We start from the raw sequence: 21,727 nt of genomic DNA on the forward strand, positions 1-21,727 counted from the left end.
TGTTTGATTCAACCATATGGAAACAGAGGGAAGGGAGTATAATTTGTCTAGGTTACAAGTCAGTGCATTTTGCATTTGTTTTAAGACTGTTTATCTGCAGCTTGTGTGGAAACATATCGTTAATTTCGGTGTTAAACTGCGTAAAAGTAAGCTTATGTCCACTTTACTTTAGGCCCTGACCCACTCACTAACCAAAAAAAGCCAATCAGTCAAGGTGAATTCACAGCATAAGGTGCATGTGCGCGCACGCGTAGGCCTACTTGTATACTTGTGATTGCGTGTGCGCGCTAGTGCGTGTGTTGAGATTCAGCCCTGGCGGGATTCTTCAGCATGCAGGGCCCCATGTCTCCTGAGAACACGCCCCAGATAGATGAGCCAGATATATAGCCAGGACCTGCGGGTAGTAGAGGAACTGTGAGAAAGAGATAATCGCACTTGCTCACCCCAAGGGTTACCTGTGACACCCTCGCAATGACAACAGGGCCCAGCCATAGCGGGCCACGTAAAGGGAGTTTGGATGATACCTTAACCGGAAATTTGTAAACAGTTTTCCCGATCGTGTGCTATTTTTTGATGCTATTCGTCATTTTGGAGTCCCTTTGGAGTTACCTGGGCTGTGATCGATCGGAGACTAAGCGAAGCGAGTTACTCATCAGCTCTGCAGATCGTTGCATGAAACTGAGAGCGGGGCCGCAATGAGTCGGAGAACAAGACGCTGGATTTTAAGAGTTTTACTTTGTCTGGGAATTGTTTATTTGAAAATTGGGTGAGCTACGGTTATTTTACCTTTCATTAGTTTTTACGTTCTTCTTAAACTCAAATAACTCTAATAACTGACGAATAACTATCAAACGTTTAATCATTGTTAATCCTTTTGTAGATATTTGAACTAATATTAGCTCAAAAGCAGGCAGGTGAATTTACAAACGATATATCAAAGATAAAGGGAAGAGCGTAAACCTGTCTTGGACTGATAGCACCCGGTTTTACCATTATTTCCATACATTTTATTTCCTTCATTTCACATTTAAAGTCTGTCATACTAATTAAAAGTCTTATCTGACAAATGTAATATACTTGAATTAGCAGAATTAGTTTAGTATTGCACCTTATCAAAATCATGTTATAAAATATTTTCTAAAGTGGAAAATCATTTAGGTGATTATTTCTAATGTTATACTGCAATTATCCCAGGAAAATAGTATATTTTCAACAGTTATATATTTACATTTGAATTATGACCATGTATTTCATTAAGACCACCGCTATTTAGTACAAATAATTGGTGGAATGTATCTGATTTTAAAGTGTAAAGTAAACTATATAGAGTAAAAAAAAAAAGAAAAATGAAACTAACGACCAAAAAAAAAAGAAAAATGGTTGATGGTACTTTTTCTCAGTCATATCCATCTTCCATTCACAGTGGCTTCTCGTCGGTGGTGGCCCTAGGTGCGAGCATAATCTGTAACAAGATCCCCGGTTTGGCCCCCAGACAACGGATTATCTGCCAGAGTCGTCCCGATGCCATTATCGTCATCGGAGAGGGAGCCCAAATGGGCATCAACGAGTGTCAGTTTCAGTTCAAAAACGGGCGCTGGAACTGCTCTGCGCTTGGAGAGAGGACAGTCTTCGGAAAAGAGTTGAAAGTGGGTATGTTGCTGTCTGTTAACATTTGTTTACAGCTTGATTTTTTTTACACAACTGTATTTTATTATGCGTATGTGTGTGCGTAAATTGCGCACAGTGTTTGTATCTTGCTCTTTTGTGATTCCCCTAAAAAAATGTTAATATTTAACCAAGAAAAAATGGCAAAAATAGGGTTCCAAGGTGTATCAAGGACTTCATTATAATTACTTAATGCCCTAAAAAATATATGTTTTCCATTTGCGTTTGGGCCATAATCTCCACCAGACAACACACACTTCTTCCCCACATAAATGATCATTTGCCCTGCATTATTGCATCCATTCAAGGAGCATCTCATAAACAGTCCGTGTCAATTACATCAGGCCTAGTTTTGCTCCAGACTTCACATTGAGAAGGGCTTTTCTACAAAAGGTATCTGAAGCCAGCACCGTAACAAAGCTTTAGTGACTGTTGGCAGCCTTCTTTTGAGCCCGGCAAAGTCTCTGGAGACTCATTTTCTCTGGTCTTTATCCTGTCTAGTGATGGGTGCTGTGGCTCTCACTGTAAGGATGTAAATCTTACCACGGGTATAAGTTACAGTGGGGCAAAGCCAAGAGGAAAGCAAGAGCTGAAAGTACTAAATTAGAGAAAAACGAATTAGTTCAAATCAACATGCTTACTGCTGAGACAAAGGTCTCCTCCAAGGAGAGCCGGGACAGGGGATGCTGTAATTGTGGCTGGGGTTGTGTGGCCTGTTTGTTGGCTATCTATGAACTAAAGATTAACGACTCTTAGAAATCGAGGATATCAATAACAGAAAGATAAGGTTTAATGAAATATAATTATATGATGTCTAATGATACCCTTTTGGCTACAGTCAATGTAAATAGTTTGATAACAGAGGATGCCTTGTAAAACCTTTTAGATGAAAACCTTAATAGAATTTCTGTATGTTTTAGTTCACGCCCCAAACTATTGATATAAACCAAATAAGCTAAATACCATTTCACACAATGGTCAGCAGCCTGGACCAGCTGTGTGAGGCCATCCTGCCTGCTGCAGTTGGAAAGAAAGGATTATCTCTTTATGCTGTCAAACTGAAAAAAGCAGTGTTTGACAATCTGTTCCTTTTTGAATAAGTGGTTTTAGTCCGTCAAGACTCTTGGTTTGTGTTTCCAAGACAGGAGTTTAAGTCTACGGCTTGGACAGCCATACAAAATAGATTGGTTTCACTGATCAGATTAGCGCAGAAGGCCAATAGTTGTAAATGAATGCCATTGTTGATGCACCGGCCGAGTGGAACTGTGGGGCTTGCAATTGTTCTTGAAAGCGAAGGAGGAATGACCCGTAAAGTGACATAATCCTTATTGGTAATGCAAGGTGCATCAGCTTTGAGCCATTTTAGGCCTCAACTGTGTTTTGCTTTTGAACTTTATAGTTACACTAAGCTGTATGAGACGAGGTCCATATAAAGAGGTGCATGACTCTGCAGAGATGAAAGAGAAACAAACATGGCAGAAGAACAGTGAACTGGCACTTTGAGTTCAAATGAAACAGGTGTTTGGATTTTTAGTCCACTATCTTTTTTAATATCTTCCACCTCACATTACAAAGTCAGAAAGATATTCATACCATGTCTTGCGGTGAACTCATGCACTCAGAACTGGAGGGGAAAAATTAACAACGGTGAAGTCAGAACTGACAGACACACCTTCTTTTTTGGCTCATAGCCCGTCGAGTCTATAAAAACGTCCACATAATTGATGCCTCAATATGAGATTTTCTTTTCAATGGCAAAGGCACACATCTAAGATGTTTTTATCAAAAACATGGCGGCTTTACACAGTCAACCTGGTGTTAGGAGGAAGGACAAAGAAGGTATGATGTTTGTCATCAGAGACAAGAGGAGTTTGTTTACACGTAGATATAACGGATGTTATATTCTGGAGATTCCTGTTTGCACGATAGTAAATCACAGATCTGAAAATAAAAACAAGCTACTTGTTGATCATGGATATGAATATAACCACTGATTTTACATTGCATCAAAGGAAAACATATTGCTTTGTTTGCATTATAAGGCTCTGAAAAATATGCTTTGTAGTGTTTCTTTCTCGGCTTTGTATTTAACAAGAGAACTTGCTTCAGGATCTGTCTATATAAATCCAGTCAGATTAACCTTTAGTTATTTGTCGATATTTCCGTGTGTGTGTAAATGATTTGTTAGCTGGACTTGGTCGAGATAACGGCAGGATGAAGATTCTGATGTCAGTGCCTTATGAGTTTACACAGAATGGGACAGTTTCTGAATGGATCAATAGCTCTTACTTGCCGACAACCCTCTTATTCATACTGCTTTGTTGACTATACAACCAGTGGCCATTTTGGTTCATGGGCAGGACAGTTTCCAGGTCAGGTTTCAAAACACTGCAGCCCTTGAGGGATATGACAGAAAGACTGTGATGTTAGCCTACAAACAGTTAATAATTAATCTCCTGTGTCATACTTATTGGATATCACTTGAACACAGGGAGAAACATTCTTGATTTCAAAAAGTGTCAATGTATACCTGCAACATTTTATTCATCCCTCTCTTTTTCTGCTCTGCTAGGCAGTAAAGAGGCTGCGTTCACCTACGCCATCATTGCCGCAGGGGTGGCCCATGCCATCACAGCCGCCTGTACACAGGGTAACCTGAGCGACTGTAGCTGTGATAAGGAGAAGCAGGGATACTACAGTAAAAACCAAGGCTGGAAGTGGGGAGGCTGCTCGGCGGACATCAGCTACGGCCTGGGCTTCTCCAAAGTGTTTATCGACGCTCGGGAGGTCAAACAGAATGCAAGGACACTCATGAACCTCCATAATAATGAGGTGGGACGCAAGGTAAGTGATCATGAATGGTGCCTTTGTTAAACACAATGACTTTAAAGAGAGAAGAAGTAAAGACTAAATGTCATGGTGAACCAGTGGTTAAATAGTCTAAGGCTAACTGTTAAAAGTCTCTGGCATGATGTGGTGTGGGCGCACCTTGCCAAACAGCGGGGGCCAAGAATGAACAAGCAGAAGAGAAAAAGGCTGCTTTTAAGGGAAGAGCTGTGTAAGTAGCAGGGTTTGATTACAACCCAGATCTCTGCACTGAAAACAGATTGACACTGTACAAAAATGCATTAGCCCAGTCCCCCCCCACCCCCCCCCCCCCCCCCCCCCCCCCCCCCCCTCCTCATTCTCATGGGATTTGCTCCATTGGGACAGTATACAGTTACCTTTATGACAATCCCCACCCAGAATTTCAGGTGCATTGTGCTTGTACATGCACCACAGGGGTGTTTACTGTTTGGTTACTATGCTTGATCATCGGCATGTGTCTCTCCAGCTGTATAGAGGAGTGCAGCACCATGCACTCCACCTGCATACCAACTCTAATCCACAGATTTAATTCAGTTCTAGGCATAGGATCCACTTTGGATCATCACCAAGACAAATTCAATTTTAATATTCAGGGCAGTTGGCAAACTATCAGTACCTATTGCAAAAATTCGCATTGCAACATAAACACAGCATAATATGATAAGGAAAGGTTATTTTTTAAGTTGTGTTGACCTTACCATTTGATGGCATTTCTGTATGCATGGCTGCAGATCACAGCGGAGTGACAAAGAGACTCCAGTGAGTCTAGAGGTTAGAGATTGAGTAGAAAAATGTGCCAAACAGCTAAAGTGAGGTTGCAGTTAAGTGAAGAATAAAGAAGCCGGTTTTCCCAAAGTTAACTCATATCCTCTCTTTCTTTCACTATGTCTCACCGTGCCAAATAGCCTGATTCACACAACCAACACGTCCATCTCCACACTGGCTGAAAAGCCTCCACACACACAATTGTACCCAGTAGATCATTTTCTACGTGCGTTTAGGGACCATAGATTCAAATAGGCTTATCTGGAAAGCTAAATTGCCTCCCAGGAAAAGAGATTGTACTTGCAGATTCAAACTTTGCTACTTTGTTTCCCTTCTTGTTGCTAATAAATGGCCTCTCTGTTTTGATAGCAACCCCCTCCTCCTTTATTTATGCTAATCAAAAGCAGTGACACTGAGCAGGAGCGCCGTTCACAGCTCCCTGGTCGAAGACGTCCAGACAAAGCCTGTCACAAGTGTTGGTCACAGAACAACTGATGGATTAGCGAGTTAAAGCCATGAAGTGGTTTGCTCAGGGAAAAGTAGTTTTTTTTTGGTTCTGGTTCACACGTCTGTATTCAGGTTTTATTGTTACAGTTTACTTGCCAGGAACGCAAAGGCATAAATATCTCGTCAAAGCCTTTAGGGGACCATATCGCATACCAAACTCCTGGCATTTTAGTTAAAGGAAATTGCAATTGACCTTGTTGCTAAAGAAAATTCCAGTTTCAGTCAATGGCACTTCTCATTGTCATCAGTTCAGGCTTTAGCAGTAATCCTAGTCAATCGGCGCCTTGTACAGTCACTCTTGACATTTGTGTGTTGTGTGTGGTAACTACACACACAGAGCCTGAAATCTGATACATTATTTTGGCTTCTGTGTATATGGTATCACACAGCTATGTGGTGGGGCTGTATTTAATCCCCAACCATGGTGTATTTGTCAGTCACATTGTTATTAAGTTGTACGTTTTCATTTGCCTTGGAGTTCAAGAGTTGAATGGGAATTGAAACACTTTGAAAATATCAGGGGTTTAGAATATATAGCCACAGCATGCATTGTAATGTAACCAAATAAATTCAGAAATGTCAAATTCTAAATAAAAATGTAAGATTATCATATTTATCTAGCAGATACAAATCATTATTAGTAAACTGCATGGTAAATGGTTTTAGTAATCTAATATGGCTGTTATTAAGCTATCATCAGAGTGTGTGTATCTCTCATCGCTGCAGTGTTTTTACAGTTGCATTACTAAGTTGTTTTTGCATGTCTAGGTCTTGGAGAAGAGCATGCGACTGGAATGCAAGTGTCATGGTGTCTCGGGCTCCTGCACCACCAAAACCTGCTGGACTACACTTCCCAAGTTCCGCGAGCTCGGCTACATTCTCAAGGAGAAGTATGCCCAGGCGGTGCACGTGGAGTCAATCAAAGCCAGCCGCAACAAGCGCCCTAAATTCCTCAAGATCAAGAAGCCTTACTCGTACCGGAAGCCCTTGGATACAGACCTGGTGTACATAGACAAGTCACCTAACTACTGTGAGGCGGACCTGGTGTCGGGGAGCCTGGGGACACAGGGCAGGGTGTGTAACAAGACTATGATGCAGCACATCAGCGGCTGTGACCTGATGTGCTGCGGCCGAGGATACAACACACACCAGTACTCCCGCGTCTGGCAGTGCAACTGCAAGTTCCTGTGGTGCTGCTATGTCAAGTGCAACACCTGCAGCGAGAGGACAGAGGTGTACACATGCAAATGAGAATATTTATTGGACAGTGCGTGTCGTGTGTGATGACGTATGTGAGCGTGTAGGTTCATGTCTTTGTGTTTTCATGGACAAACTGGAACTGTTAAACTTTACAAGAAGGCTGTTATTTCAGACTTACTGTACTGTGTGTACGGTGGGCTGGAGATGGGGCGTCATGATTCTTTTGCACACAAAGCTCTTCACCCCTCTTCTTGGATTGTTGTGTTTGTTCGGGTGCCACGTCAAAAAAGTGTGACTTGACACCGTTAAGGGAAAAACTGTACCCTGGCATGTGGGACCAGGTGCTAACAGTGGGAGCCAGTGAAGCAAGATTTCAAGAATTTTAAGCTAAATGAACATTTAGGAAATGGACTTTGCCAATGCAAATGAATGATGGTGGATGTGATTGCTGGGAAGGACACGCTGCTGTGGTTCTCACACTGTGTGCAGATGAAATGACACAGCCATTTGGAATATTTAACATACTGTATTTAGAGAATGAAAATAATTAATATTAATTTATTCTATAAAAAAACACTACTGATGTTGTCCATTATGGATAAAAATAACTAAATGTTGGGATTTAGTTTATTAAAGTAATCCAAGTTTGTCCATACACTTGTTAACACACTGGATTTGAAACTGCCTGGAATAAGGTTTTAGAATAATGTTGTTCCAGATGAAACTGCTGTAGGCTGCTCACATTGACCTTCTGACCCTCTCATGAGTTTGTCTTCCCTCTGTTTGCTGCTAGTCTAGAGAATCCCACTTGTTGAGGTCGAAGGCTGTACGCTCTACTGACTGTCTTCAATGGCATTGCTTACTTCAAGCTGATTTAGCTTAACAGGATTTATTCACTGATCAAAAACACAGGCACATTTTTCCACTTTTGGTAAATATTGGTTCATAGAGTATATTTTGTAAAAGCCTATTTTTATATGAATGTCTTATTTATATCTTTTGCATATTCAATGTCAAGTTCTGACTCTGGCACCTGTTTTTAAATCCCTGTGAAAAAAAAGCTGATATATGTAAGTTGGCCCCTGCTGTCACTGCCATAGTTGTATATTGTAAGTGATAGAAATTGTTTATTTGTGTCTGTGCTCAAATGTCTGTGTTTACTGCGTTTCATGACTACTACTGATGGAATACAGGAACAGAATAACACTAACAAGACATGATTTTTGCTTTATTGCCTCCTCATATCTACACGTTTTATCCTGATCAACACAAAGAACATGGGAATATGTTGCCATTAAGAAAAAACATATTAATAATAATAATACATGACACTTATATAGCGCTTTTCTAAAAACTCAAAGACGCTTTGACAGAGAATACAAGTTATTATTTTTAGTTAAATTCAAAGTTTTAATGTGCTGTAAATAACTAGATTGCAGTAAAAGTTACATAATGTATGACGCAATTGAACATTTGGGAAGAGTAATATTAATCTTCACTTTTAATTTCCATAAACAAGGATAGCAGTTGAGCTGTTCAATTTTATGACGTAAATTACCTTAATTGCTGTTTATGTAGGAATTAATGAACTGTTGAAGCCATTAATTACACTTTGAAAAAACAAACATAATTGTAAATCTTTATTAATGTTAGCTTCATTGTGGTTTGCATCATCACGGGATAATTATATAATCATAAAATAGGGATAATTATTCTCGAATATCAAATGGTCGCTACGGATGTAGAAAAAGGTTCTCATCCTACAAGTACAATGTGTGCAATACTGGGCCGCAGAAAGAAAGACGTCCTTTGAGAGGCGAAAGTTATTCAGGCTTAATTGAGGGTCCATCTTGCAGACTGGGAAGCAGTTGAATGTGTCAGGGGAGAAAAGTGTTTGTGCTCTAATGGTAGGGTACCAGAGTAATTGATGAGACTGGTTGGGCAGACTGTCACGGAGATGACTTGCTCAGTCGGGGGAGTGGGAGCTGTCAGGTGATAGATGACTCGCACATCTGCTTCATTCACTTCTGGGCCACTAGTTGCTACAACAACTCCAGTGCAGCAGAGAAAATGCAGGGCAGTCTCCAAGAGAGGCCGGCCGACGTGTCAGGGAAATGTTAACGATGCTAAAGCCCACAGTCGTTACAGATTCCACTCTCATCGGCCTGGAAGTGGAGAGGGAAGACGGCCCGGGGTGTTGACGGAAAACCTGCTCCCAATAATCTCCTGGGATTGACAAATGTTCCCTGTAAAGTTTTCACCTGTGCAGTTTTTTTTCTTTTTTACATTCCCACATGAGCTTTTTCCTTGTAAAACCTCCCTTTTCTCCCCATAGAAAAAGCAGGAGATTTCAGGTTTAATTTACAGTAGTTTAGCCGGGTCATGTGTCATTGGCAGTAATAATCTGCCCAGAATAAAGAGAAAAGGGCGTGAAGGGAGATAATAACAGAGTCTTGTATCTGTCTGACAAAAGCTTTCATAATATTGATACAAAAGACTCACACATAAGAAAGGGAGCTGCTCCAAAAGCTCTGGTTAAACCTAAACTAGGGTTTTGTGTGTTAGACACATCGCATTATGTCATGAACAAAACAATTACAGTCCTTTAAATGTGTCTCGTTTTTACTTTCACTTGCAGTGATCTAACATTTGAATGATTAGGACAACACCCCAGGTTTGTGAGGATACTTCAAATGCGATGCTTAAAGGATACAAGGTGCCCTTAGGTTCCACTAATGCAGATTAATCACGAGGATTTCCACCATCAAACAGTCGATGCTATCATTTAAAGCACAACACACCTTTTTTTCCCAAACAAACAATGTAGTTTAGCTACTGTTCCCGCTAATCCACCTGCAGTGTTTTCCAGTCAGGTGCGAAAACACCACCACACAGAGGCCACAGTCATTTCATCCCTATTGAGTCACAAGCATAAAATACCACCTTCTTTGATATCGCAGCCTAAGTCAGACACCCTTCAGGATCACTCAAATGCTAATTATACTCTTAGCTGTGTTTCTCCATAAACAGGACCGGGCCCATGCCAAGATGTTCAGGGGTGTAATATCCATGTTGCTGTGAAGAGGGGTTGCGTTACCCTTTGGAGTTTTGTTTATAAGAACACACACACACAGACACACAGACACACAAACACACGCACTAACCCGTCACCTGCAGTGGTTGGAAATTGGTGGTAGCAGTAGATTTATGGTTGGTAGTCTGGCTCGCTCCCTGTGTTATTACTGGAGGCCTGCCACAGCTTCCCTATCTGCTCCCATGACCCGTTACATCAGGGCGGCCCAGCCGTGTGCTCCAGCCAGCAATTAGCGTCAAAGACAACAATGAGTCTTCAAACAGCAAGATCCATCCTGCTTTTCGTTTTATCATTAGATCGGCCTTGACTGCACTAGGGAACATATTTATAGCTCGAATTAAAATTGAACTGATGATGCAGAAGGTAGTCATAATAACCACTAAAACTATCCATGATTTATTTCCTATTCATTTAATGACCATAAACCTATTGGCGTACAAAGTGTTGTGTACTTCTGTGGTCTGCATGACATCTTATTCAGAGAATTCAAGTTATCCATGAAACATAGATAGCATCTTGTGTTTACTTGTCCAAAGACAACTTTAAATATACCACCAATGAAGAAGGAAATGACTCATAATTTCACAGTAAAAGAGTTAAATCATACATCTTACAGGGCCTCCATTAACAGAAGGCACTGTCTGTGTGTGAGTGTGTGTGTGTGTGTGTATGTGTGTGTGTGTGCGTGCGTGCGTGCGTGTATGTCTGTGTTTGCGCGTCTACTATTCCGTTTCAACAACTTCCAACATTTCACTCAAACAAGTGGACAGCACTAAAGACAATAATTTGAAGGAGGAGGAGGGGCGAGAAAATGTGCTCTCCACTTTTTTCTCTCCCCTTCGCTCTCTCTGACCATAAATCTTCTGACACATGATTATGTCAGTCATACTTTTGTTTTTCCTCTGGTTGAGACATGCACAAGCACCTGAGCGCTGCACAGTAAATTGCAGAGCACAAGGTTGTCTTTATGTGATTCCAGAGATACTGCAAGGGCGCACAGCTCATTCATGCACTCTCTTAACAGAGTGCTGTTTGAGACTCTGCGATGGAAGCCAGAGATAGCAGACAATATCCACTCCCCACAAGAGAGATCCACAACTGTTTGGCCCTCACAGGGGGCTGTCTATCTGACTTCCCATAGTCTATCTGATTTGTGCAGGTAAACACAGTGGTCAAATAGCTTCAAGGTATTGTCAGCGGCATTAAGGTAAGAACAAAGGTTGGATCAGCTTTTTTTGAAGGAGCTATTTACAATGATTTTAGTGAACATACCGGCCCGCTTAACCTGCCTTTGAAAGCTTTCGAAATATGTAATCATGAAACGGTAATGCATCTGAGAAATGGGGTAATGAGAACTTTCAGTGAGTGTGTTAAAAGCTGCCTTTGATGGTGTCTAGTGTTGTATCTTTAAATGATCTGAGCACCCCATATGATACTTTTCCTTGTTTTTGGAGTGGTTCGGAGCAGGGCTATGGTGGGCCCTCATACCTGGCCCCCTCCCTCCTCCAGAAGACGTCACCTGAGCCAAGCTTAGAGTAATCCTCCGACGTCTTGGGCGTCCTGACACGGGATGTTTTGAACAAAAACACCAAACTCACTACAACCCCGTAAGACTCAGAGACGCTTAGGAAATATCACTGATCTTCATCCACGTCATGACACTCCGACAGCCCCCCTCTGCCCTCACAGAGCTGGCATCTATTTGATTTGTTTGTTTCTATTGGTTTGACAAAAACGTCAGGTTTATTATAAGCCACAGTCTTACGCTCCGCAGTTATCTCTCGATTATGAAACCATTTCCTCACAAGCGCTAGTTTTACCAACACTTCTAAACAAGAATGGAAACAATACTGAAATGAACTCAGAACATAGCCAGGTATGCTCCTTTCCATCTGCATATTAGGCAACCAATTACCAAAAGGAATGGTGCACAAACAGGTAAACACGCTGCGTGTACTTTACTGATGGTGTCATAGCTTCCAAGCTCCTGTCTCTTGGCTGAACCTGTCCAGACACGCTCCTAAATGTATCATTGCAGAAAGCTATGAAACAATTTGAGCTGATGCTGCCAGTTTAAATAACTAAACCATGTGGTCAGAGCTATTATACCATTAATCTTCTCCTCTCTCCACTCATGCTTTGCCAAGAGATGGAAACACCCTCACCCTCAACCCAAAAGAGGTAAAGAGATACCTGAAAGTACTTCTTTTGATATATATCCCACAATGCAGGTGACAAGAGTGTTTTGAACAGACCTTTTCAATCATGTTATCTTCATGTCATTCCCTGCTGCTGGATTAGCCAAAATGTAACCTTTAAAAAATGCACAATTAAAATGTGAGTGAATAGGTCACAACATGGCAGAAGCATGTGGTTAATTGCATACACAGATGTCATGAACTGTAATAACCACTTGTATAAAGTTTGTCTCCCTGTAAATAATAGCCAGTGTTGGCTGTAAACAAGGTAACTCTGCTGAGATGTCTGACAGGTGGTATCTTAGGTCATTCTGTTCATTCCTCCAAACACATTTTTCCATTCGTCACTTATTCCCCTACAATACTTGCACAATCACTATCAAATTCCTAATCCACCTTGAAAAAAACCCAGAAGTAATGTGCACCGAGTGACCTAGGAGTCATTCTGTGACAGTGCTAGATGATCCTACAGTTCAGAGCCGGGTCAGAGGTTTCTCTGTAGGGCAGGGGAACACAGCTGGATGCTCTGCTCTGAGGTCAGCTTCAGTGATGGTAATGAGATAAAGAATAGGACAAAAGGGAAACAGGATAAAGAGAGCGATGGAGGGGAGAGAATCTCACTTTCACTCACCCTTAATGATTTTACAGAGGCTTTATACCTACAGTGCGTTGATTTATGGTTATTGTAATGTTATATTGCTGTTGTTGTCTTTACAATACTGACAACAGGCAATACAAATGGTATTTCTTTGGCTGGCCATTCATTATCGACTGTCTCCTCTTGGCCTAGTTAAATCCAGATTGAAAGGCTGATGGGTAGTGACTCCTTATACTGTGCCAGACAGTGACAAACACCCTGAGGGGTTTCTGGCAGGGAGTCTTTAGGTTCTTTGCTCTTTTGCAGTCAATGAAATGACCCTGCCATGCACTCACAGGATCCAGAAGAGTATCACATACAGTTGCCACAAGGTAGAAGATTATAAATATGATCCGGGCTATGATCTGATGTCACCTGCGACTCATGAAGAGGAAACAAAAGCAGTCGAAGCTTTGTCATTTGGCACAGATACCAGAGCGATCGCTTCCATAATAAATCACCGCTCTTTGAAAGGATCGGTGTCTGGTGACGGGACGAGTAGGACGAACAATGCGATGTCAGAAACTCACACAGAGTTAAAGCGGTTCCTTGTACCTGATGGTTTCTACTGAGAGGAAACTGGCAGAGCAAACTGAACAAAAAGGAAACTCTGAAAACTGTGAGTGATCATTTTCACTTTTGAAATCTTAATACAAGTCTTTAATATTGTGTATTATGCTGCTAACTAGGCAACAACTTGCTCAATGCATGTTCATCTAAAATTAACGTTTCTCTCTTTTTAGCTCAGTTTTGGTCTCCACCAGCACCTGTGGATACATACTGTGGATTTCTTAAACGTTATGCTAAGCCAGCTGCTTGCTATGGCGATAAATAGTTTTATACGAGTCGAGAAAATGACTAAGCTCAGGCTGTCTGACAGTTTTTGCATGATGCATTGTAACGTTTATTAATAATATGAATTCCTTGAAGAATCCAACAAATTAGTTGTGAAGTACATGCTGAAGGAAAACAATTTGGCTACAATTTTTACAAGATAAATCAGTAGATGTCCTGTAACAGGTGGAGGGTTGCTGCAGGTGGCAGGCCTTCAAAGGCAGCATGGGAGATGCCTTGAGACATCAAACAACAGAGCTGAAGCAAACTGATCTTGAAATCACAAGCACCCACAGTGTTTGTGAGTTCCAGACAGATAAACAGTCAAATCTTCTGTCTTGGTTTTAAATACAAAAGCTGAAAGGAATATACAAACTCCTGAGCAACCTAAGCGGACACACAACTACTTAATATTTGTATGAGGCATCAAATGTAAAAAAAAGGAATGGTCTCATTTATCATCAGACAGTGAAAAATGAATATGTGCCCCCTACAGTCAGAGACCATTATACACAAGAGCCTGCTCCGCTGCTCATGTTGCATTGGATCGCAGAATTCTGTATTCTCATAAATTTGCCCCATTTCTCCGAGTAGGAATAAAAAGGAAAACAGAGTCAGAATGTGACAGGTTCATCTGTGCTCTAATGACAGGTTTATCTTGAAGAGAGACAGAGACAAACATTACCTCAGAGCTGCCTACTTCAGTTGCTGCTGCAGACTTGCCGCACACCTCTAAGACCCCGTCAGTTCACTGAGTCTGTACTGATCTGTCCTGGGGGAAATTCCTTTCTACTACTGTCCCTCTCTGTAACAGACTGCAGTTGTCAGCGTTTGGTCGTATGATGATATATTTGTGTATTTCGATAATGGAAAAATTCCATTATCGTGAACACATGCATGAGCAGCAATGCTGAAAGCTTGAACTGAATCAACGTGCGGGATAAAAGATGGGGACGAGACAAGAGAACACAGAGCTCAGGTGAAACCTCGGTGGATCGGTAAAGCTATATTGTCAACAGAAGACAAAAGACCAAAAGTCCTGGATCATATCAGCTCTATCTTTTACAAAAGAACACTGTTTCCAACATAAATTCTGCTATATATAAGAAATAATCATCAGGGGCGACAAAACTGGCCAAACGACTGAAAGTCAAACAAGTAAAATAACCTTTAGCTTATACCAACTGGTTAGATGTACTGTACAATGTAAGAGAGACATGGTCCCTCCTTTCACAAGCTGCCTCAAAGCCAGTCAGGCAGGTTTTCTGTAATTACATGAAAAATGGCTTTGGTCCCTCCGGGGTTTTTGGCCACATCAGAGACAGAAGTGTCTTTGCATGCTTATATATGTGAGTGTGTGTGTGTACCTGCGTGCGAACACTGAGGTACAGAAGAAACAGTGAGGGGTTACTATGGTCATCTTTCATTTTCTTACCTGTCTGTTTGATACCAAGGCTGGGAAGTTTTGAACAGGTTCAATCTGACATAGCAGTCAAATTGGCCTTTGTTTGATATAAAGTTCACAAGAGTCAGGAAAGTTTAGAAAGCTTAATCAGTCAAAGCTCAATTAAGATATCTGTCAACATCACCAATAAGACCATGTTGCAGTGTTGCACTCTGTTTCAAACTGCGTACAACTCTAAATGCCACTGGCAACACACATCCCAGTGGTTTATTCACAAAGTCTTTCATGATTTGTGTTAAATTGTGCGAGATTCCTCCCTAAATCCTAGTGATCAATCAAAACCTTTCGAAAGCAAGCCTTGGGCAACATATTCAGGAAAAACCCTGCAGTTTCAAGGTTGCGGAGGAGATGATGAAGATGGCTTAGGTGAGTACGAACCCTCCTCTCCAGGGTGAAGTTGATTAATCTAAGTTGTGTCAACAAAATCAATATTTTGTTCTGCACAAGATACAAGCTATTGCAATTCACAATATAAGCTAACTAGGCTAATCTACAGCCCAAACAGATGTTGTCTGTGGTTTGATAGATTTGGGTGAGAGCAGAATCTGTCTGGAGCTCAGAGGCCTGCCAGATGCTTCTGTATCAACACCTCTTTTATCACCTGAAGAAAGTCATCATGCCAACTATGACAGTAATTCCATCTGAGAGGGCCACACTGACAGAGGTATCACCTCAGCATGGATGAGTAGGATTGACTGAGTGCACACATTTACATTCGGTTACATGATTTCTGAGAATTTTCCTGTATGGTGAGCACTGTCGGCCAATGTTTGGACTTCCTGAATTTATGCATTCAATAAAAAGAAGAGCAGCACATTCCTTCAGAGTTCTGTGCCAACCTGCATAACTGTATTTGTAGATGGACGCTTCTTTTCATGTGTAGGAGAACAGCAATAAAAGGGCTGCCATGATGGCAGGTTAATCCTCCAATATTAACACCCAAGAACACAATGATTTAACATCAAAACTCCAGATGCTTGCTGCAAAAGGAAACAGTCAACAATCTGTCTGATGACTTTAAAGTAAACACATTTTCGTACGATAAGAAAACACATGTTGTTTAACACTTGTCTGATTGTACAAACAGTCATGAAGTGTTAACTAACCATGTGGCAAAAGACAACATGTATTGCATGGAACGTGCCAAAGTGCAGCAATGTGCTTTAAATAGCCCCAGGTGTTGAGATGAGTCGCCTTGTGCTTTGTTTTATTGGAAAGTTAAGCTCCAAGGCACACATTGTGACACAAAAGATGGATTTGGCAGCTTCTCATTACATTCACAACTGATAATCAAAATGTGGTAAACACTTTTGTTTGTATATCAATGTTTATACTCTTCTCACTCATGCAAATAGCAGAGTTTGCCAGTTTGTTTAAGACATACCTGTCACGTCATAACTTCACCGCATGTGGTGATTCCTGCCTGTTCTTGTGTGCTGGAACGTCTTCATTTTAAAAGGTCCATCATTTAAAAGAAGAAATGCATCCAATTCAAGCCTAGAAAAAAAGAACAGATATGTTGTTAGTGAAGTCTAGCAAAGGTAAGTGCATCAGACAAGACATTTTAAATCCCAAGAGCAGCCAAAATGGGACTTCTTGTTAAACAATCATGGCTAGAAAACAAACAAAAACTGGACTCTTCCAGATAGTAGGAAACAATCAATTACATTCAGTCAGAACGGCAGATTTCTATGCAATGGCCTTAATCACTACACATCCTTGCTCAGATATAAAGCTTAATCTGGAACTAATCTATCAAATGAAATCATATTGTGTTCCAATCTTACATTCAGTCATACTATTTTTGGATTCTGGGTGTGTTTTTTGACTGACTGTATTTTCGAGAATGCCAATAACAAATCCCTCTCAGCTTTTTCCTTTGAGTACAACATGCCACAGCACAGTCCACAACTGTATGACGATTGCAGCTTGAAGAGGAAAAATGCCTTTTGAAATAACAAACACTTGAAGCCAGCTCATTACTTGGGTGACATTGTTTCTATCAAGGCAAGCCTCAACTCTTCATTATTATACAACTATGCCCATTGCTCACCCACAGAAAATGTATTACCCTAACTCAAATACACTTAAGAGTAGACATCATGCATACCATAGCTGGTTGCCCAGGAGAGCCCAGCAGTCTGTGAGGAATGCCCTCCGCCAGCTGGAGGGATGTCAGGTGTGAAGCAACACACAAATAGATTATTGCAGGTTAACAAATGCAGACTTTGATTGACACAACATGATACCATGTGTATGTGAAGCATAGTGAGCAAGACTTAGAGTCTACAGACACACAATAGGCTCTTCCTGTCTTTGGTTAGAACACTGCTTTAAGCTACATGCTAACATCCTCAAGCTAACACATTCAGTTTGAACATGGTAACCGGCAGAAGTTCAGTTAGAAATATGATAACAATTTTCACAATACATTTACTCACTTCCTCTGCATGCTATATGGCATGTTTCAACTTGACTCGACTGAAGTTGCTTGGGTTTCTTTTTGGCAAAAAGTTATTCAAAATACCTGCTCCTTTTACTGGTATCATTCGATATGGTTCCACTAGAAGTGAGCCGACACTAAAGAGTAAAGTAAAAACACTGCAGTCGATTGTTTGGTCAAAGAGAATCACAACTAGCACGACATGGAACATCCTGCACAGACCCATCATTTTGAAATGCCAAACTCAAAAAAGGGCTGCATTTATTCTATTTCACCTGAAAAATACAGCTTCATCCTCTGGGGACCAATTATACATGTGCAATTATGTCATGGAAAACTATCCAAAACTTTCTGAAATATTTCTAGTTTGGATCAACGTGGCAGACAGAGTGACAGAACAGCATTTTAATGTAAAGCCAAACTGCTAGCATGGCAAGATGTATGTTAATATAACAATATGTTTTTTTACATTGTTAGCTTCTAAACTCCGGAGACCTAATTCCCAATTGTTTCTCTCTGGAGTGACTCTTATTTACACTAATTTAGTTGTCTTCATAAGCTTTAGTTTTTTGCATAACCGATTTGAGGTGGAGGGAACGTGACTGGGCGTTGAACAGTGAACACATTTGCCTCAAGCCCCCGGGGCATTTAATGTGGCCCAAAGTACAGAAGACAGAAACACAGCTGCCTTGTCATTTTATGAACGCCTCTGTGTTGTATGTTTGCTACTTTTAACTTTCCTTGAAGTTTTGATTAGGGTCTGTAGGATTAATCACAACAAATGCAGTTGTTTCAACCACAAAGATCTGCATTCTCATCATGCATCTTTGAAATCATTTTGAGTCATCAGCTCCTGTGAGAACAAGTCTGAAGATAACCCATTCAGGAAGCCCATATTAGAGTCAATGAGGCAGAGTAGAGCGAAAACATAGAAAACACAGCCCTGCAGGTAAAAATATGAATGTTAGCAGGAAGCTTGAAACTGGTTCAATAGACTGCCTTGCAATAAAAGGAAAAGGCCACATGTTAAACAACAACCGAACAGGAAGAAAATGCACATGCATGACTTAATGTCACCTTAACCACCAGGTAAGGCATGAATTTCGTCACTCAGACAAACAAAATGTATTGTGTCAGAAGTGATAAATCTCACTGAGCTGTTTGCTGTTGAAAGATTGATATACCTCACAAACAACATGGTGACTTGATTTGAAAAGCGAGGACAAACATAAAATAATAAACAAAATGTTTCCAGAACTGCAACTTCAAAGCCTGACTGAGATTGACATACAGTAGATAGGCATGCGTTGTATATCCATGTTTTGGCTCTCAGGAACCTTAAGGGCCACCCAACTGTTAACAAATATCATCAAGCTAGATAAGCACCAAGCCAAGGTAAATAAGTCTGCGTCATTGTTTTTATTTTGCTTAGTCTTTTTTCCAGATGAAACCGCCTCACGTAACTTGGTTGTAACTCACGCACAAAATCTAAAAGTATTTGATTCACATTAAGCGGGCTGCTGATTCTTTACAAGAGGTAGTTTTTATCAGACGACGTCAGGTAGCACCACCGCTAGGAACGAAAAGTAATTTCAGCAGCAGTGTAGAACTGCAGACATGTGATGTTCCCATTCAAGTTAAATAAAATTCAAAAATTGGTTTGACATTTTTGATAAATACATACACGGGAACGCTTTAGATAACCGTACGCAACTATGCTTATTCACTTTCTTGCCAAGAGTAAGATGAGAAGATTGATATCACTTAAATGTTTGTAAGATAAATATGAGGCTACAGCCGGCTTAGCACAAAGACAGCCAGCCTGGCTCTGTCCAAGCTAACCAAATTTGCCTAAAAGCACTTAAGCACATTAATTACCACGTTGTATCTTGTTAGCTTAACCTCATGTAAACAGTATCAAAACGTAACATTGTCCTTTGATCAGGGCTATGTACTTCATTCACAAAGACTCCCCTTCCAACCAGAAAAACTAAAAGTCACACTATTACAAGCAGATCATTGAGAAGCCTTTCCAGTATTTTTGCTGAAAATATTCTCCAGTCAACAAGTTTCAGGTTTTGAAAATGTATTCAGAAAGAAGAAAATAAGTAAAGAACCTGGTGACCCAGGTTTTGAGCTGAACTGCAGTCTTAAACTGGGTGAGACTGGCTGAGTCTGGCTGTTTAGGGTGTCTTGCATCAATGAGAGTGTCCTTTTGTTACATACTTCTGACCTTGGTCACCAACCTTTTAGCTTTCACCATGCAGCTTATTTAGTGGGATTTTGAACATGACTCAAGTTTAAGCTTATAAAAACATTCCTACGTTTTTGCTTTTGCAGCCCATCTGTTGTCTGGTCAATTACAATGTTCAGCATTTGAATGCAAGTACAATCAGGTGTTAACAGGGTTGTGAGCAGATATGCATCTGCAGGCTCTGGCCACAGTGCAGGGCTTCATTTCCACTGAATTGTTGGCTCAGAGCTGCCCTCTGTGTGCATACCTGTGCTTGTGCATGAGTCTCAGCATGTGTGTGTGTGTGTGTGTGTGTGTGTGTGTGTGTGTGTGTGTGTGTGTGTGTGTGTGTGTGTGTGTGTGTGTGTGTGTGTGTGTGTGTGTGTGTGTGTGTGTGTGTGTGTGTGTGTGTGTGTGTGTGTGTGTGTGTGTGTGTGTGTGTGTGTGTGTGTGTGGTTCTTTGTGTGTTTGTTCCCTGCACCAAGACTTCTGCACATGGGCAGCAAAGGCAGATATCTGTCTGATTTCAGGCTCTTTTGTATTGCTACACAATGTTCTTCTTTATGTAAACAAATTGTGTATAAGATAGAGAACATATTTGCTGCCAAATATTCCACTAGTTTGAGCACGGTCTTTAACTACATCTAAAATCAGCTCTTATCTTTCATCTCTCAACACTATTTTCATACTTTCCCTTAAGCATCCAAACCTTCAGGAAATCAGCATTAAAGGTACATTTCCCAAAGGTGTCATATGACTTCTACCTTTTTGTAGTTGTGATTTTGATCATGGAATGCCTCCTGCTCATCTCTGATCAACTAAGTGCATACAAAAAGATGAGACTTCTCTTTTAAATCAGGCAGAAAGGAATGCACATTTACTCTCAGCTAGCCTTGGGGCCTTAGCCTGCACCTAACATGTTTTTGGAGAACAGTTGAAGACTAATGGCACCTACTGGGGGCTCCCACATGCACACAACTGTATACACTGCTGTAATGCCTAACTATCAAATTATCCTATGAGACTGAATTTAAATGTTATGGTATCATGTACAAATGATTAACAATTGGCCAACAGTTGTGTTAAATGTGCTAATTTAAAAGGGTAGACTGAGACAAATGTACCGTAATCAGGTCATTGAGAACATGAGAACAAAATACTTGATTTTTGTATTTACTTTGCAATTGCTGTAATGTTATTGTTATAAATTACCCCATAATTAGTTATTATCTGTGAAGATTTTATAGTAATCTCAGAAAAGGCTGATTCTTTTTTCTAGAGCTGACTTTATAATCCTTTAATGAATCTGTCCTTTCATTTTAAAGTCAAAAGAAATACCGTCATGCCCTTGTTGTGTGTTTGTGTGTGGGAGATCACATGAATGCAAGTGGAGGCATGAGGGTTTATATACACTTTCACCAACTTTTCTAAAATGTCCTCCTGGCTGTTTTTTGTGTGATTTTGTGTCCGTTTACCAACAGAATCCTGATCCACCAAGAAGATGTCTACACATCTCAGTGATTACTTTACAGGGTCCTTTGTGGTGAACTCAGCTCTAACCAAAACATTCACAGTTCAATAGATCCTTTTGCAAAAGCTGTAAGTGAAATAGAGAAGGCACGCAGCCTTCCTGGCACTGTCACAGCTTTAGGAGCCTTCACATCTTAATCTTCCAAGGAGAAGTCAAAACTAATGATAGACTACCTTAATGAAACAATGACTAACGTTCTCAAATTTAGAATACCCTCTCTCATTAAAGACTCATAACTAAGATCCAATCCAAAACACCATCTGATTCATCAACTACTAAATTATGCC

At 40.7% G+C, this 21,727-nt stretch overlaps 1 protein-coding gene across 1 annotated transcript; it reads left to right on the forward strand.

Moving 5' to 3' along the window:
• The first annotated feature begins 428 nt into the window (after positions 1-428).
• Positions 429-8,222, forward strand: LOC117479533 (protein Wnt-7a). The gene is made up of 4 exons (XM_034126558.1): positions 429-766; positions 1,424-1,650; positions 4,238-4,509; positions 6,574-8,222. Exons 1-4 carry the CDS (start codon positions 696-698, stop codon positions 7,054-7,056), a joined length of 1,053 nt encoding a protein of 350 aa, XP_033982449.1. The 5' UTR covers positions 429-695; the 3' UTR covers positions 7,057-8,222.
• Positions 8,223-21,727: the final 13,505 nt, after the last annotated feature.

This window comes from Trematomus bernacchii, unplaced genomic scaffold (genome assembly GCF_902827165.1).
Source record: "Trematomus bernacchii unplaced genomic scaffold, fTreBer1.1, whole genome shotgun sequence".
NCBI classification, from domain to species: domain Eukaryota; kingdom Metazoa; phylum Chordata; class Actinopteri; order Perciformes; family Nototheniidae; genus Trematomus; species Trematomus bernacchii.